We start from the raw sequence: 26,998 nt of genomic DNA, 5'->3' as shown, positions 1-26,998 counted from the left end.
AGTGAACTGAGTGTGGAAGCAAACGGGAGGCCCTCGGTGATAGCCTCATTGCTCTTGCTCCAGAACACCTGTCACAGATCACAGAGAGGGCCGTGTCCCAGCATTAGCTGTCCAGCTGAAATCCATCCAGCCTTCTCCCTTTCTTCTCTCTCCCCTCCTTTTTCAGAAAGCTGTTGATTATTGTAAAATTTAACATCTCTTACCTGTGAAGAACACACTTTAAAAAAAGAGATTTATTTATTTATTTGAGAGGTAGAGGCAGCAAGAGAGAGGTCTTCCACCCGCTGGTTCACTCCCTAAATAGCTGCCACGGCCGGAGCCAGGAGCTTCCTCCAGCTCTCCCAAACGGGTGCAGGAGCCCAAGGATTTGGGCCATTTTCTATTGCTTTCTCAGCTCACAGCAGAGAGCTGGATTGGAATTGGAGTAGCCAGGTCTCGAACTGGCGCCCATATGGGATGCTGGCTATGCCACAGCTCTGGCCTCAAGAACACACTTTTGTGGAGAGACTTTCTTTTTTCTTCCATCTGTTGCTTCTGCTGTCAGAAGCCCTGCTGCTGCAGTTGTGCTGTCTTTAGAAAGGTTTCTCTCGCAGGGGCAGTGGTGTTAGAGCAGTGGCTGGGATGCTGCACTTAGACCATGTTGTCCCCCCCTTGACCGTGTCACCCTTCCTGGGAGTCAGTGGAATACCAGCGGGGAGCGTGGGGACCAGCCCTGCTCAAAGGCCTAGCTGGAGCCTGGAGAGGAAGCCTGCCTCTTGCTCTCGCACCCACAGACGTCTGGTTTGAAGCAGTCTGTTCATCTCAGCGTATGGGTGTCCCTCAAGTGCATGCAAGGTGTCCTACCTGTATTCTGGTAAATCTTGCCACTGGCGAACACGTATCTGGGGTGACTCACCACGCCACCGAGATCACTGATGACTGGAAAGTGCTGACTGGGGAAACCTCTTCTTCCCGCATCTCGTGCCAGGAGTACAGGTGGGCTATCATTTTGGAAGAGTCGTGTTTTTCACAGGTTTTGAGAGGATGTCTCCGTTCCTTTTGTCTTCTGAACCCATCCACATACTATAGCCAGATGGCAGGTAATGGAGACTGCTTGTTCTCGGGCAGCCACATACAGTTGTGGAGCTGGGCTGAGCTTCATGTGGGGTCCGGGGGCCAAACCCTCTTGTTTTTCTGTGCTGGGATCGAGGGCCAGAGAGCAGAGCAGTTCCTCCTCAGTTGCTCGGGGAGAAGGAAGGCCCCGGTTTTCACGTTCGTCCTGCGCTCCTTCCCCTCCTGTTGAGAGTGCACTAATCCCTGGAGTTTCAGGAAGAGCACTGAGGAGCAGGAGACAGCCCTGCACATCCCGTCGGCAGTGTCCTGGCTCAGAGCTGCTGTGGACTCAGCCTCCGCCTGAACCGGGGCTGCAGAAGCCAGGCAGTGCTGACCCACATGAAGGAAGGCCTGAACCATTAGGGTGTAGTCAGGAAAAGTAATTCGGGAGGGGCCAGCGCTGCGGCTCACTTGGCTAATCCTCTGCCTGCGGCGCCAGCATCCCAGATGGGCGCTGGGTTCTAGTCCCGGCTGTTCCTCTTCCAGCCCAGCTCTCTGCTGTGGCCCGGGAGTGCAGTGGAGGATGGCCTAAGTGCTTGGGCCCTGGACCCACATGGGAGACCAGGAGAAGCACCTGGCTCCTGGCTTCGGATCTGCACAGCGTGCCGGCCGTGGCGGCCATTTGGGGAGTGAACCAGTGGAAGGAAGACCTTTCTCTCTGTCTCTCTCACTGTCTAGAACTCTACCTGGCAAATAAAAAAAAAAAAGTCATTCAGAAACAGAAATGCTACAGTCACTATGTGTAGAATATTCTCCTGCCTCCCCTTGTGGGAGCCTACAGCATGCCATAGCCTGATGCTGGCTGCTTCCGTAGAAGAGCCGGGAGCCCCATACTGTGGAGAAAGGGTGGAGGACACGGAAGGGAGGGCCAGTCAGCACTGCAAATGACCAAGTGCTCATTGTTCCCAAAACTAAAGGACGGGCAAGTAGACTCAGAGCCTCCTTTAGAACTCCCAGCCCTGGTGTAATAGGAAGTGGTTGGTCGCTATGTTTCAACTCTCAACAGTGACTGTCTGTGGTTCCAGATGGTTTTGATAAAAATTTGGAATGGTCACATCCCAGCAAATGCGCAGGCCTGCAGATTCTGTCTGCCGTTGGGAGTGCTGAGCAGACCCAGAGGGAAAGCAGATGCTCGCGTTCCCCACCCAGACTTGTTCTCCAGGAAGAACAGAACGCATAAGGACAGTTCCTAATTGTGCTTTTAGTGTGTTTATGTGAGCTGCAGCAGTGGAAAGCCCACATTTCCAGCCTGTAGCACAAAGCCAGTGGATAGCCAGAAATAAAATGGTTAACCTATATGTCTCAAACAGTAATGTGGGCTATTTCAGAAAATTAGATTACTCTGAAACATGTTTTCCCTTAATTTCATAAACTTCCTGAGGCCAGAGACCTTGTTGTTTGTTTCCTGGACTGCAGGGCCCAGTGTCTGCGTGACTGATACAGGTGAGCTCCACTGAAGCCTTTCGCTAGGTGGGTTGGGGCGAGCGGCTCTGGTGGTTAAGGCAGAGGACCCTGGGAACACTGGGAACAGGAAACAGATTGGATTCTAATTAGGAGGGCAGTGTGTGCGGGGTGAACCATTCTGTGGGCAGGGGAGGCAGTGTTGTGCCCGTGTGGTGGCGGGTCGGGAGTTGTAGATTATTGCTAGGGGAAGGTGATAGCGGAAAGATGACCAGCTCTCAGCTCTTCTACACTGTAGCCTCTCTAAAGGGTCTCTCAGTGTGTGCTTTGGCCACCTCGTCTGAAAGTATTTGCTGTCCCCGGCCAGATTCCCACACTTCCAGTAAACCCAAGCAGGACTCCTGTTCACAGCTGTCCATCTGTGTGTCTGCTGCTTTCTAGTGTCCTCGCTGTGAAAACCACGTCTCCTCCTCCCGCTTCCCCTTGGTGACATCACAGCCAGGGCTCACTGGCAGCCTGGAAAGGGAAGGGCTCCCCACCTTCATGCCTGAGAAGAACTGGTGCAGAGCAGGCTGCTGGGAGCCGCGGGGTGGGTTCCAGCTGAGCTGGAGTGTGTCAGCAGGGAGGAGGGAGATGTAGGCGCCGGAGCCCTTAACGGGATTTGCTTAGCAGGTTGAGTGTCCAGCCCAGGGAAGGGTGACTGCAGACTCAGAGCTGTGTACCCCTGAGAAACCTCACCAGCTGTGTGGGCGGGGCCGGCGGGGCCTTCCTGTCTTCCTGTCCACTGTGCTGCTGGCACCCCTGTGTGCACATTCTCCGGGTCCACTCTGCTCTGGGCAACTCAGGGAAGACAGGCAGCTTGGGGAGAGAGAACTTTTTTAACCCCTTCCTTTCTGGCTTCTTCCTCCGTTCCTCCTCTTCCTCTTCCCGCCTGGCCCAGTGACAGCCCAGCTGAGGGAATGCCTGAAGTCAGAGGCTGCCTCTCGGAGTAGTCTTCCCTGAAAATGTGGTCTGGGGTGGAGGCTGGAAGGTTTGGAGCAGGGAGGAGGGGTCGCATGCCAGAACAGAGCCCCATACGGCCACCGCTTGGTGGGAGTGGGGACCGGGGGCTGTTGGTCACAGAAGTGTGAAGACAAGTATTCGTTTTGCTCCTCTTCCCTTTAATTTGAAGTCCAGCTGCCCTCCCCCCACCAGGACTCTTCGTGGTTGTAAACCTTGCAGGCACTTCTGTAGCCTCCGCAGGGTCGTAGACACGCAGCCCTGAAAGTTGGCTGACATTTTTCTCCCTAAATCCGTGGCTTGCATTTGGCAGGCAGAGGCAGTGTCTACTTGGGGCAGCTTCCGTTTCTATGCTTGAAGGAGTAGATGAGTGCGCTGTCCACACTGCTGTTTGGGAGGATACCCCTTCCTTTATTAGCATGCTGCCCTGACATCAAAGGACTCAGTGCATCCTACAGTGGCTGCTTGACAGAGCTGTTTTCACAGGGGGCTGTGCGAGGAGGGGGGGAGGAGGAGGAGGAGGGGGAGGAGGAGGGGGAGGAGGAGGAGGAGGAGGAAGCGTGCTGGAAAAGGAAGCCTTGTTTTTCTCCACGCAGTCTGTAGATGAATCATGTTCCCACCACTGCATAGGTTCTCAGCCCTCCAGGGCTGCGGGTGCGGAGCTGAAAGGGCCAGTGGTGACGCTCCTGCTAGAGAAGGAAGAAGGGGAGGCTGGGCAGGGCGGGCTGGGCAGGGCTGGGCTGGGCGGGCTGGCCGAGGCAGGACCGCAGGCAGCAGTGAGCTTTTTCCCCTTTACGCTGCTGTCCTTGGATATTGCAGCTTAAATCAAAACCAAGCCCTGCCGCCTGGTGGGACTCAGACTCCGCCTCGCAAAGCGTCTCCAGCCCTCCCCCTTTCAAAGTCCTATGAGGAAAAATTGACTTTCCTTGCATTTGTTTTTTTCTTTTCTGAGTAAGAACAGAATTTAATACATTTTTTGTGTGATTCCTTTGAAATAGAGTCGTCTTTCTTTCCCTCTTCCTGGCCAAGCGCAGACTGGAGTTGAGCCTGCTGTGGGCTTCACCGTGTGTGTCAGCTGTTATGCTGCGCCGGTTTGCTCTTTGTTTCTCTACTGGATTTATCACCAGTGATGGAGGCGTGTGCGCCTCTCTCTGTCGAGATTTGCGCAAAGTGTAGCGTCTGGGGATACTGGTTCTCTCCTGGGAACTGCAGATCTCTTATCCCCTGCTCTGAAGTTGCCACGAAGTTCTGTCTGTTTGAAGAATTGGATTCTGCTTGGTTTCTTTCCTCTTCGTTTTTTGGCCCCTTGAGGATTTTCAGATAGGGAAGTCTGGAGGGCAGAAACCCCCTGCTTGCTGTGAGAACTGTGGTCCGTGAGTTCACCGTGTGCACATCCTGCACTTCGTCTCTTCCCTGCGTTCAGGCAAAATGTACGAGCGGCACAGGAGGCGCTACAGCCTGTGTGACATCTCCAAGGTGGACAGGACTGTGGATGTGGTGTTGCTGAAGGTAAGGGCTCCGTGCCTCGGCATCTTGAAGCTCTCCAGGCGGCTTCCTCCTCTTCGTTCCAGGGGCTGCATCCTGGCCTTCCCCGACCGGGAGAAGAGCCGAGAAATCTGCACACTCGGGAGGGCTTGGTGGTGAGGAAGGCTCACAGGTTCCTAACGGAGCGCTGGAACTGGGAAAAGGGGTGCTCGAGGGCTGGCAGTGAACTGCTTCCTGCTGAAGTGTGATTTGCTGGCGTTAAGATGGACTCCTGTGCTCAGGAGAATGCCTTGTCTTGAAAATCACAGAAGGAGAAATCCACTTAGGGGCTGCTTCTCCTTGGTGGCGGGGCGGGGGGTCCGGTCTCTGTCTCATTCCCCTGCCCACTCTGTCTGGGTTTCTTTCCCTGCCAGTCTCTGTCTTTTGTCTGAGTCTTTTCCATCTGTTGCTCTGCTGCTTTCCCAACTCCCAACTCTTCCGGGGAAAGACAGACTCCATTTATTTTTTTTGGAAGAATCTCTAGTCACCCTGATTCTTAAAGGGGCAGAGCTGCCCTCTGGCTGGACTGCCTTTCCGCTGTGGCTTCTGACTCGCTGGGAGCTCTGTGTGTTTGTTTTCTTGGCGTTAGCTGTGCTGGGTGTCTGCAGGCTGGGGGTGGAGCCGCTGGGTAGCTAATTGCTCACAGACGGCATCTCATCTGGGAATCCAGAGTTGGGAGGGCCCCTCAGCCAGCAGGAGAGTCTGGGAATGCTGGTGGACTCAGGAGCACTTTTTGGAAGTGAGACAAGTTTCTGGCAAAGGCAGGGGAGCTTGGAAGTCAACCAAGTGCACCAGGGATGCCGGAGGAGCCTCCGCATCGGAGCCAGCGCGGGAGGTCGCAGTGGGGGTGCAGAGCCCTGGTGGGGGAGACGGGGCTATCTGACTGACTTCTGAAGTCAGTTTATTGCCTAATGCCCACTAGCTATTTCTCGTTGGTTGAGTGAGGCTAGGAACTGGCCCAGAAGCTGGACAAGGGCCTGTAGGCAAGGCAGGGGAGGGGGTGTGGCGTCTGGCAGCCTCCTCACCCGTCCACCGTCACCTGAGGCGCTGGTTGACTTGCTGGCCCTAGGCGCGGTGCAGTTGGTAACTTGGTGTTTTGAACGGACTCCAAGCTGACACTTGTTTTAGTTTCTCTAACGTGATTCCTCCTGAGCTGTACGTGGGGGAGCCTCACTTTCAGGGCGTTCATTTGCATGGTGCGTTCTGAGTGTGTGGAGTGGGGGAGATAGTGATGGAGAGAAAATGCCAGGCTGTGAATCATCTTGGTGTCTAAAGTACTGACAGACCCTGTGGTGCCCTGTCCGCTGGGTGGGGCAGCCTCTCCACATGGGGCTGCGTCACGCTCACCGGGAGAGGCTGACGCCCAGTGCTCAGGAAGCAGTGCCACGCACTTGGCTTCTGGGGCCTGTCTGTGCGCACTGCCAGAGAAGAGCCTGCAGCTTACCCCGAGCCGTAATGAGGAGTCAGAACTTGAATGAGAAAAATGTGGGTTTTTTTTTTCCCACAAGGCTATTGCTAATGAAGATACTTATATTGTTGTATTTGTACATTTTATTGCCTACCACTTTTCTTTATTGAAAACTTCTCTTCTTAGAATGTAGTCATTTATTGCAAATAAGTGAGTACTAGGAGTGTTGAAAACACTGTTTGCAGTTTGGAGTGAGATGGGGGAACATTTAGTGTCAGGGCCTTCGCTTTGAAGTACTGGCAGAAGTGGTGCTGGGACCAAGGGTTGTGGTCTTTATCTGCACACCACTAACTGCAGTCAACAGAGAAGTCCAATGGCTGTGGGAGGTTTGACAGAAATTAGCAGGTGCTGTCTGGGGAGTGATAGCAAGTGCTGTTTTAGATGGAGTGGATCGCAGAGGGCCTTTCTGAGTTGCTGGTGTTTACAAAGCTGGTCCCCAGAAGACACCTGCTATACAAGAGATGTCCCAGAGGCTCTGGGCCAGGGAAGAACCCCCGCGACTGTCCTGACAGACGGATGGGAGCATTCCGAGCTGCAGGCTACAAGTAGTGTCCGAAGAAGGCTGGGGCCCTGGAGGGACCCCAGCAGATGTGGGGAGGATACCTTACCTCACGTGGGAATCGTCCGGTCGCTGTTGCGTGGCCCCGGCAGGAACAAGTAAGTGCTGAGACACAGGCACTGAATGTCTGTATTCCTCGCCGTCTTGTCAGGTTCAGATAGTGAGTGACGCCTAGCGTTTCCTCCTCCCGTGTGACAGGCAGGAGGGAGCAGCCCAGGGCCAGACTGTGGTCAGACTCCGCACTTGGTCCTGCCCTTCTAGGCTGCCACCTCTGAGTGATGCCGTTTGTGACTCTGATTGGCAGGTGTATCTGTGCTCTTTTCCTAGCACAGACTGTGTTTAGGAGGTGGCTTACAAGTCTGGGTTCCCAGTGCAGGCGCGCCTTCTGTGAGACCACACATGTCCAGAGGCCTTCCCAGGCTGTGGACAAGGCGTGTCCTGAAAAAAACTGGATGTGCCTTTCAAAAGCTTTGCACTAAAATAAGCTTAGGTCTTTTTTTTGTTGTTGTTCACGTTAAAAAAATAGGTTTAATGCAAGTGGTTCACCTCATAAAGAATTGACCAGGCACTGGAGACGGGGCAGCCGCGCCCCTCCTGCCCCCTGCGCCCTCAGCAGGGGGGTTCCGATACCACTAGTGAGTTAGCAGAAAACGAAGCTTCAAGGAGACAGCGAAATTTAGTGCAAAAGATTGTGTGCAGCGGAAGTGGGGGCCCCGCCACGCCATCCTCAACACGGGGGCGGCCGCCCAGCACCTGGGGACCAGCGCGCCCTTGCAGCAGGGGCGGCAGCCGGGGGTCTGGGCCCCCTCCCTGCCCAGCCGGTCACCCCCGGGTCTCTCAGTGGCCGGGGCAGGCTCGGGGTGCCAGCGGTCCCTCCCTCGGCCGGCATCTGGCATCCCCCACGGGGTGGACCTGGGGCCCGGCTGGGCCTCACATGTCCACAGAGACCAGGAAGCACCAGCCCAGCCCCCCGACCAGCATAAGCTTATCTTTTAATTCCATTTGTTCCCACAGACTCTGCATGGCCCCTTGTACATGATGCGTGTAAGTTTGTCACACACTTTTTTAGCTGCTTCCTCCACAATTCTTTTGTTTCATTTTTTTTTAAAGATGTGTTTTATTTATTTGAAAGACAGAATTAGAGAGAAAGGTAGAACCGGAGAGAAAGAGGTCTTCCATCCGCTGGTTCACTCCCCAGATGGTGGCAATGGCCAGAGCTGAGCCTATCTGAAGCCAGGAGCCAGGAGCTTCTTCCAGGTCTCTCATGTGGGTGCAGGGGCCAAGGACTTGGGCCATCTTCTACTGCTTTCCCAGGCCATAGCAGAGAGCTGGATTGGAAGTGGAGCAGCTGGGACTAGAACTGGCACCCATATGGGATGCTGGCGCTTCAGGCCAGGGCATTAACCCACTGCGCCTCAGTGCCGGCCCCTCCTTTTTTTTTTTTTTTTTTTTTTTTTAATAGTTATTTATTTGAAAGGCAGAGTTAGGTAGAGAGAGAGGGAGAGACAGAGATAGTGAAATCTTGTATTCACTGGTTTATTCCCCAAAAGGCTGCAATGGCTGGAGCTGGGCCAGTCTGGAGCCAGGAGCCAGGAGCCAAGAGCTTCATCTCTGCCTCCCACGTGGGTACAGGGGCCCAAGTGTTTGGGCCATCTTCTACTTTGCCAGGCACATTAGCAGGGAGCTGGATTGGAAGTGGAGCAGCCAGGAATTGAACTGGCGCCCATGTGAGATGCTGATATCGCAGGTGGCAACTTTTCCCAGTATACCACAGTGCTGGCCCCAGTGACTTTTTTAAAGATTTATTTTAACTCCTTTCCCAGGTACTTTAGCAAGGAGCTGGATCGGAAATGGAATAGCCAGGTATTGAAATAGTGCCCAAACGGCATGGCAGCATCATAGATGGTGGCTTAACCCACTGCACAATGCTGGTCCTTTTGTTTTCTTTTTTTAAAAAAAATTACTCAGTAGTATTCTCTCATGATTTATATAAAAGCATTTGGAATTTCAGTATTTTCTATCATTGTTTTTAAACAATGGCTATGTTGGGTGTGTGTGCCACTTAGAGTTTGAAGTGATACGTCGTTTTTCCCTCTCCACGCCTATCTGTAGACACTTGCTTGTTTATGTGAAGGAGTTTGTCATCTTTCCTCTGTTCATTAATGAACCCAGGCACTCAGACCACTAACTAATTCATATTAAATGCTCAATAAATATTTGTTGGCTGAGTTAATTAATCTTTAATGATTTCAAGCTTTGGATCCTATGTAGCAAGTTACCTTAATTCTGTTTTATGTGCTGATGCTTTGGCTTGAGAACAGAGGGGCGGTGGCGGCCGCAAGCCTGTTTGCTGTGGCGGTGTGCGCCTCTAGCTCCAGCCCTGCCCAGGGGTGTGCAGACGACGCTGTGGAGCAGCCTCAGGACCCGCATCCTGACCTGTGCTTCCTGGGTCAGTTCCACGTGGTTAGCTTCAGGGCAGCTGCTCCGCAACAAGACCTCCCTGGAGGGTTCAGCAGGGTGCGCGGGGCTCCAGCCTCAGATCGCTTTTGCCTCCGTCAAGCAGCAGCATCCGTGAAATAGTCTGAAAATTTCTCCTAAGTGACAAAGCCTGTGCCAGTGATGCTCCCTGGTCCCCAGCCCCGGTCCCTGGTCCCTGGTCCCCAGCCCCGGTGCACCTCACATCTCAGTCCTCTGTCCGTGACATCCTCGTGTTCTCTTTCCCCATGACATACATGGCTTCTGGCTTCTGTGATAGCTGGTTAGTAAGCGTGAGTCATAGGCTGAAAAGGAACATGGGAGGACTTTACTTGCTGGCAGGAGCCCCGGCCCAGTGTGCCCGTGCTCCTGCGCATCCTCCACCTCCCTGGTCGGTGACTGGTGGGAGCGCTGTGTGACGCAGCCTCGTGAGTACCAGGACCAGCATACAGAAAGGAAAGGGGCCAGTGAGTACCAGCACCAGCATACAGAAAGGAAAGGGGCAGTGTGGAGTCCACTGCTGCCCGTTCACACTGGAGTTCTTTAGCCAGGCACCATTTCTCTCTTACTGCTTTCGTAACTCTGGGTAAGGGAAAATCCTGTCTACTAACAGTAAACATGACTCTTGGGTTCCTGCAGATTCATCAGGAGCATATTTTATAGCTAGTACTGGAGAGTGCTAGCTGGAGATTAGAAGTTTGCAGCAGTGTGTGTGCGTATGAGAATGACAGTGTTGGCAGAGGGTAGGCAGCTCCCTTTCTGTGACGCTTGAGAATGACCCCATTACCGAAAGGGCAGAGCAGTGGTTTGTCCCTAACTCCAGTGTCATTTCCCTGAGAAATGCATGTTCTTTACAAGGTTGCTGGCTCTGAGAGACTTGCCCTGGCTTATAACAAAAGAGTCAGGAGGCTCGGGTTGAAAGCCAGCCTGCACGTCTGCTCAAATATAGCCTGATTCACCAGAGACTGACACCACATCCGGATGGGGGGGTTGCGCTTCCTTTTGTTCAGCCTTGTAACGCAGGCTGATCTCTTGAGACCGAGGCAAAGGAAGTGGATGGGGCTGTGGCTGGGAAGGCTGGATGGAACTGCGAGCTGCATTAGCAGGAGGAACCGATAGAAACAGTAGCAGAAGCCCTGCCAGAAACACAGCCAGCTCCCTCTCAACTGAAAATATGTGCTGGTCTATTTTCAGACTGATGGGAAAGATGGAGGGTGTGGCTTGGGTCATTGCACAAGGTCTGGCGGCTTCAGTGTGGGGAGGGGGAAACATGACCCACACAGATCTGATGCTCACTCTGGGGAGTGTCTGAGCCCTTGCTCTGTGTGCACTGGACCCTGGGCTGTCCCTGAGCTGGTTGTCATGGGGATTCTGCGGACAACAGAAAAGCAGTGGCTAAAGGATCATAACTGTGCTTGGGGCCAAAAAATGTATTCTGGTAACTTACCTCTAAAAAGTGTTGCTGTTTAACGGCAGAAGCTCTGGTTTTCTCATTCCTAACTTTTTGCCAAATAAAATTTCTGAATCTCTTGACCTGTCCTCTCTCCCACCCAGTCAGTTACCAGCGATGCGTTTTGTTCACAGCTCGGAAGTAAGGCACAGTCTGGATGGTCCCTTTTCCTTCAGACTCTCGCCTGATTCTGAGGAGCCGAATCGTTGGCCAGGCCTCATCTCAGGACTAGAACTGGGAACCAGCTGACTGTCAGGATGAAAATCTCAGTTCTAGAAATCAGTTTTTTGGAATGGAAAACAAGCATTCCTTCCACCGGAAATGTCTGGGACGCATTGGTCTGTACACCCTACGTTTCAGGTGTGTGGGCCTGGGAGGCCCTCTGGCCCTCTGGGGAATGCTGTGGAACTGTTTCACGGTTTGCTTTGGTGTTGTGAGTGAGAAGGAAAGGGCAGAGCTGCCGACGAGTGGAGGCCAGGCCGGGGCACACTGGTCTTCCACAGTGTGACTGAAATAGCGCAGAGGCGGGGAAGGCTGGTCGTCCAGGTCCTGTCTCTCCCGCGGTGTGCTTGCTGTGGCGGCACAGTGTCTCACGTGGATGTCATGTGCTGCTTGCTGCTGTTGCACGGGGTGTGGCTGAAAGTGCTGATTCGTGTCTCGATGTTCTTTCCACACTCAGTGCATGTGGCATTTGTCCTCTGGTTAGTGGTGTTGCCCATGATGAGGACTGTGTGGCTCAGATCTCTGGCTCGGGTGAGCTACCTGGCTGACAAGCGGCTTTTCTAAACAGGCTTGCCTGTCTGCATATCCTCTTTAAAATTAGAATAAAGTGTACATAAAGTTACCATTGCAGCTCTTCCCAGGTGTACAGTTCGGGGCACCAAGCGCGTCACACTGTGTAAACCGGCACCTGCAGCTGTCTCCAGACCTTTGTCACCACCCCAGCTGCACATTCCTGCCTCCCTGGAGACCTGGGATCCACCATCTGCCTTCCGTCTCTAGGAATTTGGCTACTCCAGGGGCTTCGTGTACAGGGAGTCGCACAGTATTTGTCCTCTGGTGGCCGTCTCCATTCACCTGGCAGTGTTCACAGACATCCACATTTCCTGCTTCTCAAAGGTGGAATGATGTTCCATTGTATGTGTGCACCACCGTTTGTTCATCCAGTTTTCTGTCTCTGTGAACTCTTGGACTGATTCCATGGCCTGGCTGTTGTGAATGATACTGCTTTGAACACAGATACACAAATGATGGGTTCGAGTCCCTGCTTTCCGTTCTTTTTGGTCATATACCCAGAAGTGAAGTGGCTGAGTCACCAGGTGATGTGAGTACATGCTTCTGTATTTTACACATTTTTGAGGAAGGGCTGCACCATTTTCCATTCCTGACAGCAGTGCGCCAGGAGTTCCAGTTTCTCCGTGTCCTCACCAACACTTACTGTTTTCTTTCTTTCTTTCTTCTTGTGATAATAGCCGTCCTCATGTGTAAAGTGACACCTCACTGTGGTTTTGATTTGCGTCTCCCTAGTGCACTTTCCCCTCGTGCTGCTGTGCTGTACCCAGCAGTAGGAGCTCCGCAGGCCAGGCCAGCTGCGGCATGCTGCCTGGGGCGTTCTCTGTGGGCGCTCTCTCTGGCGCTCTCCTGCATTCTTTTTGCTGTTACCTCAAGAACAAGCAAAGCTAGCCCAGCCTTTCACTTAAGCTTTCTTGACTGTGTTTACCCATTGGCAGGACGTGTCCAAAATTTTGCTTAGGCAGAGAGTTTATCACCCTCTTCTACCCCTCTGGGTTTCCTAGCTCTGTCGCTTGTGGGTCTGTGGTGCTTCTTCCTCTCATTTCTGGAGACGCTGTTCCCTGTACCAGCTCCCTGCAGTCCACCGTTTGCCATGCTCCAGGGGCTGCCCCGCAGGGTCAGGTGTCTGCGGCCTCACCCTGACTGTGTGTCCAGGTGCCCGTGCGTCCTTCCTCCCTGCTGTCCCATCTCGTTGCTGCACATCCTCTAGAGTTGCCTTCCAAGTACACACTGATCATTTCTTTCCTTTTTTTATTTTTAAGAAAGATTTGTTTATTTACTTATTTGAAAGAGTTAGAGAAGAAGAGAGAGACAGGGAGGGAAATCCTCCTTCTGCTAGTTCACTCCCCAAATGGCTGCAATGGCTGGGGTTGGGCCAGGCTGAAGCCAGGAACCAGGAGTTCCCTCTGGGAAAGTAGGGACCCAAGTACTTGGGCCGTCTTCTGCCGTTTGCCAGGCACATTAGCATGGAACTGGCTTGGAAGTAGAGTAGCCGAGACATGAACTGGTGCCCATGTGGAATGCTGAAGTCGCAGGCAGCGGCTTAACCCTCTGTGCCACAATGCTGGCGCTGACACTCATCCTTTCGTTCCTTGCCGATGTGCTTGGAGGGTTCTGCCTTGCTAGAACTGCAGCCTATCGTGGCTGTCTCCTGTTCTGGACTCTATTGGTCCTTTTGTGCTCCTGATAAACATCTTAAGCAAAGGCCTGTCATATGGGGTGGGGGTGGGGGGTAGTAAGAGTGTGCACCAGAACCACCAGTTGGGGCACACACATGCGTGTTCCTGTGCGGGCCATCTCACAGGTGTCTGTGACACAGGCTGTGAAGTCTGCTGACGTGTGCCAAGCACTGGCTCACGTTCGCTTCCACGTGGCTGGAGTTCCAGTCTTGCCAGTGCTCCCCTGGACATGCCACCCCCTCTTTTGCACTCCTCCATGGGCCACCACGATGTTGAACCTTTTCCAAGTTGCTGAAGCAGAAATGTTTGTGTTTATGCTCAGGCTTTCTTACCGCTGTGGATTGTGGTTGTTTGTGTACCTGTTGTATCTCACAAATACGTGTTTCCTAGCCCAGGAGCCAGTTTGTCTGACAGTGCAGACCCCTGCTGCCCTGGGACACTCCTAATCGGACTCCTCATCTTGTAAACTGTGGAGCCTGCTGTGCAGGTTTCAATCAGCCTCACGCCTTGTTCAACATCCTGCCTGTCGCTGGACCTTACGTGGTCTCTTGTCTGAAGTGTGTTCTGTATTCTGCATGTGTGCTGCCGGGCAGCGAGTCGCTGGCATTTCCTGGCCACACCGGGTGGGTCCTGAATCACCTGACGTGGTCCTGCTTTTGCTGTATGCAGTTGTAACTAGAGTCTCCCTCAAAGAGGGGTGTCTGACGTGTGCATCACTGCAGACTTTCTGAGGAAGAGTTTTCCTGGTTCTGCTTTGAAAGCTTGGCCCAACATCTGATTCATAGAAAGTATCCAACAGCTTTTTTTTTTTTTTTAACATAAGTGAAGCAAAATTGAGCACGAAGAACATCTTCATTGTCTTCCTTTTCTATAAAGTAAGCAATGGATTAAAGTATTATCCATTTTAAAAGAGAGGGGTTGTCGCCTTGGCACCGTGGGTTAAGCCACTACTTGCAACCTTGGCATTCCATGTTGGGATGCTGGTTAGCACCCTGACTGCTCCCTTCTGATCCCGCTTCCTGCTGACGTTCCTGGGAAGGCATGGAAGACGGCCCAGTGCTTGGGCTCCTGCCACTCGTGGGGGAGATCTGGATCAGTTCCTGGTTCCTGGCGTCAGCCCAGCCCAGCTCCAGCTGTTGCAGATCTGTCTCTGCACAAGTCCCCACCCTGCATCGCTCTGCCTTTCAAATACATACATAAATAAGTCTTTTTGGAAAAAAAAATAAGAGAAACACATGCTTGGGATGAAATACCACACGCACGCACTCTGAGAGCTTGACCAACAAGTCAGACAAGAACAAAAGCAGAGTTGGCAAAGACGTGGAGGGATTGTCAGATGGTGTGGCTGCCCTGGGCAGTGACCTAGCGGTTCCTGAAAAACAGGAGAAAGTGGCCATCTGTGTGGCCAGGTTCTCTCCATGGCAGATGAGGAATTATGTTCACAAAAAACTTGGATACCAGTGTCCATAGCTGCACTCCTTTACTAAAAAAAGATTTTTATTTATTTGAAAGAGTTACAGAGAGAGGTAGAGACAGAGAAAGAGAGAGGTCTTCAATCTATCTGTTCACTCCCCAAATGGCCGCAATGGCCAGAGCTGGACCGATCTGAAGCCAGGAGCTTCTTCCAGGTCTCCCTCGTGGGTGCAGGGGCCCGAGGACTTGGGTCATCTTCCACTACTTTCCCAGGCACATTAGCAGGGAGCTGGATTGGAAGAGGAGCAGCCAGGACTCGAACAGTTGCCCATATGGGATGCTGGCACTGCAGGCCAGAGCTTTAACCTGCTGTGTCACAGCATTCCTTCTGACAGCCAGAAAGTAGAAACAGCTCAGACCTCTGTCCATGGAGGAATATCTGAGTAATATGATGTGGACATGCCCGCATACTGGAATTTTATTTGGCAGTAAGAGGAAAGACGCATCGACGTGCTGAAGCATGGATGAATCTTGAATATTTTGCTCAGTGTCAGTCATGAAAGACCATCAGTTGCATCATTCCATTTAAATGAAGTGGGCAGGGTAGAGGTAGTCACGGAAGTGATGCGTGGTGGGCTAGAGCTGGGGAGGGAGTGTAAGGTGAGGGTCTGAGTTTGCGCTGGTGTTTACAGAGCGAGTATTGACGAGCAGCTTAATGGTTTTCTTCTGCAGCCAGCTGTAATTTAACAAGGTGCTCGCTTGCTTTCTGCTCGTCCCACTTAGCGGATGCAGTGAGTCCATCGATCTTTGCCAGCGGGGGAGCAGTGACCAGAAATCGGCTGGAACCTGATACAAACTGTACTCTAGAGGTCACCAAAATGCCAGCAGTGTGTGTCTTTGGGTGTTACAAATGTTCGGCTCCTTAACAATTTGTTTAGATGCTCCTGCTGTGTTTTGTTTGGAGTTATGGCTGAATGGGTCTCAATTTTAATGTGCTGAGAGGGTTATAATGAAGTGTTTGTATTTTTATTTCTATTTTAGGAATGTATTTGTTGTGAACTTTCCTGGGATATAATTTGCATGTAATAAAACTCCGCAGTAGAAGTTTTCAGTCTGATGAGCTTTGACAGCGTGTGAACTGGTGATCGCCACCCGCTCACACAAGCACAGGGCTGCCAGCTCAGCAGTGCCCTCTGCTGCCGCCTCCAGGCCTCAGGGTGGCTCGCAGACCCCACCCCTGTGCCTTTCCAAAGCGCCCCATCAACAGAACACTGCAGGGTGGCTCTTGTCTGGCTTTCCCTCCTTGGCGTAATGCTCTTGAGTTTCATCCGTGGCTCACTCTTCCCTGTGGGAGTTACTGCGTTGTAAGTGCATGCTACGATTAGGTACAGTTGATGGCAGTCGGGACTCTGTAGTGTGGAGTTGTCGTGACTAAGCTCCTGTGAAAAACTCGGATACGAGTCTGTGTGTGGAAATATGTTTAGATTTTTCTTGGGTAACACTTAGAGGAGTGGGATGGTGTAGTGTTTGTGCGTGTGTGTCTGACATTGTAAGGCACGGTGGCGCTGTGTCCCAGCGTGGCTCTGCCGTTTTGCCACCTCCCTGTGCCGGGGCTCCGCGTCTTTCTGAGCACTTGGTGTTATGTCTTTAGTTTCAGCTGTCCTGGTGACTGTGTGCTTGTCTTTGTGATCCTAACTTGCGTTTGCCTATTGATTCCTGTGCTTGTTAGCCATTCTTGTATCTTTTATCTCTTGCCCATTTAAAAAATTTTGTTTTATTATTGTACTCCAGGAGTTTTGTTTTGGTTTCAGATCTTCTGGGTACAGTGCTAAAGCAGATGGGTGTTATTAAAATAGTTTCTCCCTGTCTGTGGATTATTGTTTGCATTTGCCTAGCAGTTCTGAGCAACAAAAGATTTTAAGGCTGGTGTAGTTGAATTGATCAGGTTTTTCATGCTGTGTGTGTGTAGTATCTAGTAAATTTTTTGCCTAACCCAAAGTCACAGAGAGGTCCTCCAGTGCATTTTTATACATGGTGTAATAAAAGGCTCCAGCTTGGGGTGAATTTTGTTTGTTGATATCAGTTGCTGGAGCATCCATTTTCATGACTTCTTTTCCCCATTGATGTATCTGACTTCCTCGTTAGAATCCATGGACCTGAGCTGACATTGGGGCTCAGCAGGTGGGCCACCACCTTCAGTGCCAGCTGGCACCGGTTCAAGTCCTGGCTGCTCCACTTCCCATCTAGCTCTGTGCTAATGTGGAAGATAGCCTAGATCCTCGGGCCCCCTGGACCTATGTGGGTGACTCGGATGGGGTTCCAGGCTCCCGGCTTCGGCCTGGATTACCCCCGCCATTGTGGCCATTTGGGAAGTGAATTAGCCGATGGAAAATTGATCTCTCAAGTCTCTCCCTCTCTATAACTCTGCCATTCTTTAAAAGCAAGCAAACAAAAACAGTGGGCTGTATCTGTGAGGGTCTATTTGTGTATTCTCTTCTCTCTTCCATTTATCCTTGTCTGTGCTCAATGCCTTTCTAACTTAATGAGTGTAGCTTCTGTACTTTGTCTTGGAATCATGTAATGATGATACTGCTTTTCCTTTTCATTTAAATTTCTAATGATTCATTGCTAGTACATAGAGCTAGCATTGATTTGGGGGGGGGGTGTCAGCTTTGTATCTGGCAGCCTTGCTAAACCATTTATTCTGGTAGGATTTTTGTGAATTCCTTAGGATTTTCTACATGGACAGCCATAGCATCTGTGAACAAAGTTTTACTTCTTGTCCAGCTGTGCTCGTTTTTTCTTTTTCTGAGTTACTGCACTGACCTTTCTCCCTCTGGATCAGTGCTGAGTAGAGCAGATGAGAGCAGGCGTTGGGGTGCAGCAGTGTTAAACCACCACTGGGACACTGCACTCTGCTTCAGACTGCTGGTTCGAGTCCCAGCTGCTCTACTTCTGCTCCAGCTTCCTGGGAGGCAACGGGTGATAGCTCAAGGACTTGGGTCTCTGCCAGCCATGGGGGAGATCCCAGTGGAGTTTCAGTCTCCTCACTCCAGCTTGTCCCAGCCTTCCCTGGCTGTGGTAGGCATTGGGAGAGTGATCCAGCTGAGAGAAGATAGCACGTACTCTGTCTCTTTGCCTTCATGTAGGTTAAAAACAAGCCAAAAAAATAAAATAAATGTGGTGCGAGTGCAATCTTTATCTTATTCAGATGGAAGTGTTCTGGCCTTACCACTAAGTATGATGTTCACTGTAGGGTTTTTAAAACGTCCTTTATCAGGCTGAGGAATTTCTTTTCTGTTCCTAGTGTTTGGAGAGTCTTATCATGAACAGAAGTTGAATTTTGCTAAGTTTGCTGATAATCATTAATTTGTGAGCTTTATCATAGTCTCCTTCCTTCCTTCCTTCCTTCCTTCCTTCCTTCCTTCCTTCCTTCCTTCCTTCCTTCCTTCCTTCCCTCCCTCCCTCCCTCCTTCCTTCCTTCCCTCCTTCCCTCCTTCCCTCCTTCCCTCCTTCCCTCCTTCCCTCCCTCCCTCCCTCCCTCCCTCCCTCCTTCCTTCCTTCCTTCCTTCCTTCCTTCCTTCCTTCCTTCCTTCCTTCCTTCCGACAATGAGAGAGGTCTTCCTTTTCCATTGGTTCACCCCCCAATGGCCGCTGCGGCCGGCGCACCACGCTGATCCAAAGCTAGGAGCCAGGTTCTTCTCCTGGTCTCCCATGGGGTGCAGGGCCCAAGCACTTGGGCCATCCTCCACTCCCGGGCCACAGCAGAGAGCTGGACAGGAAGAGGAGCAACCGGGACAGAATCCGGGGCCCTGACCGGGACTAGAACCCGGTGTGCCGGCGCCGCAAGGTGGAGGATTAGCCTAGTGAGCCGCGGCACCGGCCTATCATAGTCTTTTAATTGAAATAACTTTTTTTGAATGCTAAGCTAACTTAACTTTGTACTTCTGGGACAGACCCAATTGGTTGTAATACATTTGTCTTTTTTGTATAATCGTGGATGCACTTTATAGACAGTTTTGTTCAAGAGTCTGTATCTGTGTCCTGACGGTTGTTGATCTGTATTTTCCCGACGTCTTGTTTTATGATTGGGCATCACTAGCCTCATGAAACAGGCTCCTGCCTCCTCTGCTGCTTCCCTCAGAGTGGGTGGAAAAGCTGGTGTTATTTCTTAAGTTGACGCCATTCACCACTGAAGCTGGGTGTGGGGCTTTTCCTCAGTGTCTTTAACGGACCAAGGCAGAGTAAGGCTGTTGAGGCTGTTTATGTGTTCTTGAGGGAGTTGGGGTGGTTGGCATGGTCTGATGGAATGTCTCCGCTTCTTCTAACATGATGGACTCAGCGCAGTTCAGGCCATTACCCTCAGTGTCTGGGCGACCTGTGGTTTATGACACTGGTGTTCCATAGCATTTCTTTCGTTCTTGATCCACCTAGCTCAAGTTTTATTGAGATTGTTGGCCTTTGCAAGGACCTACCTTTTACTTTTTATCGATTTTTCTTGTTTTCTATTTCAATGATTTCTGTTCTTTATTTACTTCTTCCTGCATGATTTTTATTTGTTTTTCTAGTTTCTTAGGGCAGTAGCTTAGATGACTGATTTGAGATCTTGTAGGTATTTAATGTTAGATATTTTGCTCTAAGCACTGCTCTAGCTTTATCCTATGTATTTTTATATATAGTATTTTAATTTTTATTCAGTTCCAAATGTTTTCTAGTTTTCTTGATATTTCTTTTTTGATTCATGGGTTATATTTAGAAGGTTTTTTTATAACAATTTTTAAATATTTGGGGTTTTTCCAGATATCTTTGTATCTGGTTTCTATTATTCCTGTGTTCAGAGAGCATAACAAGGCAGGCATTTGGCACAGGGGTTAAGATGCCTTATTTTATTTTATTATTTTATTTTATTTTTTTGAGATGCAGAGTTGTAGAGAGGGAGAGACAGAGAGGTCTTCCATCTACTGATTCACTCCCCAAATGGCTGCAACAGCCAGAGCTGCGCTGATCTGAAGCCAGGAGCTTCTTCCGGGTCTCCCTTGCAGGTGCAGGGGTCCAAGCACTGGGGCCATCTTCCACTGCTTTCCTAGACCACATCAGAGAGCTGGATCATAAGAGGAGCAGATAGGACAGGAGTTAGCGCCTGTATGGGATGCCGGTGCCTCAGAGGCTTAGCATAGCACACCACAGTGCTGGCCCCTCTTTCTATGATTTAATTCTCTTAAACTTGAGACTTGTTTTATGCCACAGAATGTGTAGATCTTAGGTTCAGTTTTGCTTGCTGCCAGGGAATGGGTCCATCCCATTTGTGCAGTGTCCTGCTACTCCCAGGCGGCTGTGCTGCCTATGTTGGGTAGGTCCAGTTGGTTGATGTTTTCCAAGTTTTCTATATGCTTGCTGACTTACTGAGTGAAGAGTGTTGGTATCTTGAATGGTAATTTTAAGAATTATATTATTTCAGCCAGCGCCGCGGCTCACTAGGCACCTCAGATTCTAGTCCCGATTGGGGCACCGGATTCTGTCCTGGTTGCTCCTCTTCCTGTCCAGCTCTCTGCTGTGGCCCCGGAGTGCAGTGGAGGGTGGCCCAAGTGCTTGGGCCCTGCACCCGCATGGGAGACCAGGAGAAGCACCTGGCTCTTGGCTTCGGATTGGCATAGCTCCAGCCATGGTGGCCATCTGGGGGTGAACCAGTGGAAGGAAGATCTTTCTCTCTGTCTCTGTCTCAGTGTCTAACTCTGCCTGTCAAAAAAAAAAAAAAAAAGAATTATATTATTTCAGAGTTGAAGTAGAACATTGTGGTGTTATGACTGGGAGCTGTGGAGTGTAATTAGAAAGCATTTGCTCTAAGGAAGGGGAGTTCCTTGCTCTCCAGAATCCCAGACGTGGACTCCAGCAACCCCCTGGACCCGTTTCCTCTCTGGATCCTCTACCTAGATTGTGGCAGCTCAGTGAGGTGCGCATGAGCTGTGAAGCTCTCAACAGGGTAATATTCTTAAATTTTTTTTCTTAAGCTTTTTTTTTAAGATTTGTATTTATTTTTTGAGAAGCAGAGCTAGAGAGAGGCAGAGACAGAGAGATCTGATTCACTCCCCAAATGGCGACATATGGACCATGCCAGGATGAAGCCAGGAGTCTGGAACGCCACTGGATCTCCTACGTGGGTGCCAGGGACCCAAGCACTGGGGCCCCCGCCTGCTGGTTCCCCAGGTGTGTTGAAGGGAGCTGGTCAGCATGAGGAGCTAGGACTGGGACTGGTACCCAGATACGGACGCCAGCGCTGCAGGTGGCAGCTGAACCTGCTGAGCCCTGACAGCCTTTGTGTTTTGTTTGTTTTTTAAGCCTGCAGACTAGAACATTACATAAGTATTATCTGGTCATTTCCATGTGGTAACGCTTTTTTACTTTCCCCTTGGCCTGCCTCCGAGCTCTGTTTGTACATCTGTTCTGTGTGCCTAGTTTTTGTTGACCACATCTTCAGAGTCCTGAGTACAGATTACTTGGGATGTGTTGTGAGATGCTTTTTGTTCTTGACATAATTTTGTCTACCTTGCAAGATAGTATTGAGAAGATAAGCGTGTATGTGCACTGGACGCACTTCCAGCAGCTGAAAAATTACCCCGTATGCCTTGACTGCCTGACTCAGAGAGCTTCTTTCTTTCAGATAAACCGGGAAAGCTGGTGTTCACTAGAGCCGTGCCCTGATGCAGCACCTCTGTTGGCTTCTAAGCAGGGTGCAGGTAAGCAGAGGTCTGCCATCTTCCACTGTGCTTGAACAGCTGTATCAAAATTGTCTATTTGCTGGAGCCGCAGTACCATTCTAATAGCAGCTTGTTTCACTTGGGCATCTGCCCGCCCTTTACGTGGTGACCATTAAGCAGAGGAAGGGTCTGATTTGGTCACAAGGATTTGGGTCACAGTTGAAGCTGAGCCCTGGGACTAGTTTTGTTCTGGTGGCCGCATGGCTTCTTAGTTCACTTGTGAAAGCATGTGTGCTGTGCCTGCGCGTACAGTGTAGTGTTCAGAATCTGATAAAGCTGTCGTAGATGTATGTTTTGCTAATAGGTTGTTCTGTTCTTCCCCAGCCAGATTTGAACGTTGTATTTATTTATTTATTCATTTAAAAGGCAGGGAGAGAGAGATTAGAGACGGAGCGGTGCTGCCTTCTAATGGTTTCACTGCCCAGATGGTTGGAGCTGGCTGTCCGCGTGGGTTGAGAGTGTGGCAGGAACCCAGTTACTTAAGTACCGCTGCTACCTCCTAGGATCTGCAGTGGCAGGAAGCTGCAGTCGGGAGCCGTAGCCCAGGTACTCTGATATGGCATGCAGGTGTTTTAACCGATGCCTTAACTGCTGGGCTATGGGTTTGCCCCACATAAGTGTCAAATGACTAGATAGCATCTGAAAAATTACACGATGTGGGGCAGTGTTGTGGTGCTGCCTCCTGTACTCTGGCTTCGCATATGAGTGCTGCTTCAAGTTCTGGGTGCTCCACTTCCCAGTCAGCTCGCTGCTGATGCTCCTGGGAAAGCAGTAGAAGGTGGCCCATGTGCTTGGGTCCCTGCCACCCATGATGGGGAAGACCTAGATGGAGTTAGGTTCTTGGCTTTGGCCTGACTCAGCCCCAGCTGTTGTGGCCATTTCTGGAGTAAACCAATGGATGGTTCACTGTGTCTCTCCATCTCACTCTGTAATTTTGCCTTTATATTTTATAATGTGTGTGTGTGTGTTTATATAGTGTTTTTAAAAAGCTAATGGCTCAGTGTACAACAATTATAGAGAGATTCATGTTACCCAGAATGGCTACTTAGAGGTTATTGTCTTTGCACAAAGAATTTGGGCATTCTACAGAGAGTAGCCAGTAAGTGAGGTAGCCACATTTAATGAAGAGATTACTACATGGGCATTTCAGTGGAGAACTGAGAACAGTCTATATTCAGACTGCAGTGTGCATGGATATGGGTGAGAGCCCTGCATTTCTGCTCCCACTTCCTCTCTGGGATATGGCTGGGTGGAGGTCTTCCTGGTCTTTATCTTCTTGAGTCTCCTTCCAGAACTTTATAATGGACCTACTAGCCCCCTCTGTGTAGGGCTAGGGAGATCCCCATAGACTGCCACTGATCAAGGTATGGAACCAAGGACAAGACTTCTGATGTGTAAATGCTGGGCTACTTCTAAGGCCTGCCCTACATCGTTTCTTTCCTCACTTCACTGCCCATTTTCCTAAACAACAACAACAACAAAGAACCTCATCTCTTTCTGCCCCTCATACACATAGGCTACTGCCTACCTAGCTACCTTAACATCCTCCCCTCAAGAGAAGTAACCTGTAATCTATGTGGGTAGCGTAAGTGAAGACTTGTCTGTTTTCTTCAAGCTGGCAAATGGGTGCAGAGCTGCTCACGGGCACTCTCTTGCTGGCTGTCCTGTGGTGTCTGAGGGTGGCATTGGAGAAGGTCGTCCTGTGTGGTTCAGAGTGCTGCTGTGTCATCCAGAGAGACAGGCTGGAAATGGTGCCTCACAACCATCTGGAGCTGGATGGCTTTGATTCTGTCAAAGACAGAATGAATGTGTGCATTAAAGAGAAGCAGTAAGAGTATGGGAGTTGTAGGGCCAAGGAGAGACAACAACTAGGATTCCCATGACCCGATACTAGCCAGAAATTCCAGCCCTGTTTGGTCTGATCCTGGAATTGTCTGGCTTCATCAAGGAATGAAGAATATGGTTTTGTACCTGTCTGGTTTGACCCCAGAACAACATTGTTTATGGAGCATGGCACAGATGTCTCCTTGGGCAGCAGTTAGCATGCCTGTGGCCTGCCTTTTTTGGAGGACTGGGTTTTGCAACTCAGTCACTAGGGCCCAGGAGCCTTAGTTATGGCAGACTGGGTGAAGGTTGCTTTGTTCTCCTTCCCAAAGGAGAGGACACTGTTCTGGCTTGTTCTTGAGAGCATGCTACAGGAAATTCTCTATTTCCTTGTACCTAGGGATCCGTGTTCAAGAAATGCCTGGAGCTGTCTTAAGATTGTAGGAATGGGAATTTGCTGCATGGCATCTAACCTCTAGGGGCCAGTCCAAGTTCCTCGGGGTGAGGACAAGCCCCAGTAGTTTAACTCCTGATGGACTAGCTGTGCTTTCTGCTCAGATGCCCGGTAGCCGTGACTTTCTAGGAAGTTAAGGGTGTTAGTGAAGTGCCCAAGACCAGAGTTGGGGGGGGGGGGGCACAGGTGAGCAAGTTGTCTACCTGCTGGATTATCTTCCTGCCCCTCAAGAGAGGCCTAGACCTGTAGATCTTCCTCTTCAGATGTGGGACTGGAGGAGGCGTTTCAAGGGAAGTGTGGCCCTCCGTAGGGAAGGCACTCCGTTGCCTCCCTTCCCCTGGGTGGACTGGGAGGAGAGTTGGCCTGAATAGGAGCTGAGTGGAGAATAGGTAGCTCAAGTGTCCCAGAGAAAAGTCTTCCCTGCAGTACCAGCAGTGGCCTGTGCCCTGTCCCCCACAATAGCGATTTTTTTCTTTGGGAGCCAAGCAGAAAAAATGGCTTCTTCAACTGAGGGCCAGCAGGTTCTGCGATTATGATCTGGGAGTCCTTTGACCCTTGGGGCAGCCTCACTTCCAGAGGCTAGCTTCTGTCATGGCAGCTCTTGCCCAATCCCCTGGCTTCCCACATTGAACACAGGTGCTGTTTGAGGGTGAACGGGTCTTGTAGGTCTCCTGACAGCAGGTGTCTGCCTAAGGCAGCTGTAACTGGACCCTCCGCCTGGCCTTATGTTGCTCCTTCAGACCAGCTTGATCTTCCTCTTCCTCGTCTTTGCCAAGTGGGCCAGAAAGGCAGCCTTGGCCATGTCAGCCAAAGGGATGCTCTGTTCCATCCCTAATTTTTGAAACTTTCTTCTAATACCTAGGGTGGCCTGAATTAGAAAACTGTAGTCATGGGCATGTTTTGACATGTTTTTATTTTTCCCTGTGAGTTAAGACAGGAGGAGAGTTATGTCCTTCCAAGAGAGACTAACCATGTTAGTCACCTTGCACCATCTGTCTGTCCACTTACTAGGGTTCTCTTTAAATCTTCAAAGTGTCCCTTTTATCTCAGTGAAATCCTGCCTTGTGTTTACTGTTTGGTCCCACTGTCTCCTGTAGGGGTACATTCCAGTGGCTCCTATACAGGGCTGAGGGCTGATTCTCCAAACGAGGGAGAGAGCTCCCTTGGGAACAGAGGCTAGAGCGCCATGTGAGTGATTATTGGGCGCTGCTCGGTGCTGTCAGTTCTTTTGACTTTGCATCACAGTTGTTACAAAGTTCCTAACTTTCTCTTAGCGCTGTAGAGGCCTATTCAGAAGGGACTTGTGTCCAGTTACCATGCCCACGGCAGAACAAATGCAGCTGTAAAACAGTATTCTAATTTAAAGTCCCATTTTCTGGCCAGGCTTCTTGGTCACTTAATTTATATTGTGGCCAGGTGGTGTTGCAAAAAGAAATTTGCTGTGTCAGCTTCAAAGCTGGAGTTAAACTGAGGCCAGTTTTTGAGAGTGCATCCTATTGGTGAGTCATGCGTTAGTGAGGGTTGGTTTTCCTTTGAAAGAGAACTAAGGAGAAGTCGTGGCTGACAGCTCCGCCATCAGAGGGCAGAGCAGGAGGCCCTGCTTCTGCCTCCCCACTTGGAAAGAACTTCACTCCCACCCTTTGGCTTCTGCTCTATCAACATGGAGCTCATGGGTTACGGCCATGGGTTTCTGGGCTTAACTAGTATTACTATGCAACTTGTAAATCATGCTCAGCTTCAAGACTTTCCCCACGTAACTGTCTCCAGCCATCTCCGAGTCTTTTTTGCAGCCTTCCTGTCGCCTGCCTGAGCCCTCGTCAGTGCCCCTTTGAAGAATCTGGCCCGCATGCCAAGCCTAGCGGCTGGGGCAAGGCAAAATTGCGTTAAGCGACCCCACCCCACCCCACCCTGCTCTAAAGATTTATTTGAACATCAGAGTTAGAGAGAGAGAGAGATCTTCTGTCCACTGGTTCTCTCCTCAGATGTCTGCAACAGCCGCAGCTGGACCAGGCCAAAGCCAGGAGCTTCCTCCAGGCCTTGCATGTGGGTGGCAGGGCCTGAACACTTGGGTTATCATCACTGCTTTTCCCAGGCCATTAGCAGGGAGCTGGATGGGAAGTGCAAGAGCTGGGACTCAAATGAGTGCTGTATGGGATGCCGTGGTCACAGGTGGTGGCTTTACGCCCTTTACGTGGTACCGCTGCTTAGCCTTTTCCCCCCTTCTCTTTAGAGAGTTTTGGCCTGAAAGATGTGCACATTTGTCTCTGCATGCCTGCCAGGCAGCTCCCTGTCTGTGATGTGGGTTTCCAGCCCAGGGGTATATTCCCCTTTGGTGCATCTCTGGACCCCTAAGTAGATGATGACCTCCTGTCCCCCACCACAGCCCTGGTTAGGGGGTTGACTCCTAGTTGCAGGACTTGATAGGTACTGGAGAAGAGGGGTGTTAAGCAAAGAGGGAGGTGCAGGGAGAGGGCAGCCAGCTCCTTCCCAGCCTGGCGTGATCAGATGCTGGTGACAAGGGGGAGACCATACATCCCTGTCACCCTCTGCGGCATGCTGGTAGGAAGCCGTGGTGGATGGGACTACTCTAGAACTGCTTCCTGTTGACTTACGTATATAGTAAGCCCAAGTCTGTCATCATTTTATAACCTTGCATTTTATACCATCTGTATTAACTTAAATAGCTATTGTTTCATCACATTGAGAGTCTCATCCTTTGAGATTCCTGGAGATCCAACTGGAAACCTCAAAGTCAAAAGACTCACTCAGTTCAGAACTTTAAAGAATTGTCAGGGGCTGATGCTGTGGTGTATCGGGTAAAGCCGCCACCTGTGACACCAGCATCCCATATGGGCACTGGTTCGTGGCTTGGCTGCTCCACTTCCAATCCAGCTCTCTGCTGTGGCCTGGGAAAGCAGCAAGTCCTTGGGCCCCTGCACCCACGTGGGAGACCCAGAGGAAATTCCTGGCTCCTGGCCCAGCTGCAGCCATCGTGGCCATGTGGGGAGTGAACCAGCAGGCGGAAGGTCTCTGCCTCTGCCTCTCTGTAACTCTTTCAAATAAATAAGTAAATAAATCTTTAAAAAAAATAAAAAGGAATTGTCAGAGGTTCA

General features: G+C 50.8%; 1 protein-coding gene across 47 annotated transcripts in view; it reads left to right on the top strand.

Annotated features, from left to right (window-relative positions):
• AKAP13 (A-kinase anchoring protein 13) overlaps window positions 1-26,998 on the top strand; it is a 311,707-nt gene that overhangs the window by 176,726 nt on the left and 107,983 nt on the right. For 36 of the 47 annotated variants that reach the window (XR_016218636.1, XR_016218637.1, XM_089311068.1 and 33 more), the window contains one exon: window positions 21,511-21,586. The exons of 1 other annotated variant lie outside the window; for it this stretch is intronic. Coding sequence is in view for 44 of the 46 variants with exons in the window: in XM_089311068.1 (XP_089167194.1) it covers window positions 21,511-21,586 (76 nt within the window). In the remaining 2 variants the exon portion in view is untranslated. Of the gene's footprint in view, window positions 1-4,086; window positions 5,002-21,510; window positions 21,587-26,998 lie in introns of those variants that run through there. 10 more of the 47 variants (XM_070053471.2, XM_089311084.1, XM_070053470.2 and 7 more) reach the window with 3 other exon arrangements.

This window comes from Oryctolagus cuniculus, chromosome 12 (genome assembly GCF_051225735.1).
Source record: "Oryctolagus cuniculus isolate XC-2025 breed Fujian yellow rabbit chromosome 12, ASM5122573v1, whole genome shotgun sequence".
Lineage (NCBI taxonomy): Eukaryota > Metazoa > Chordata > Mammalia > Lagomorpha > Leporidae > Oryctolagus > Oryctolagus cuniculus.
This window is presented reverse-complemented; position numbering and strand designations above follow the sequence as displayed.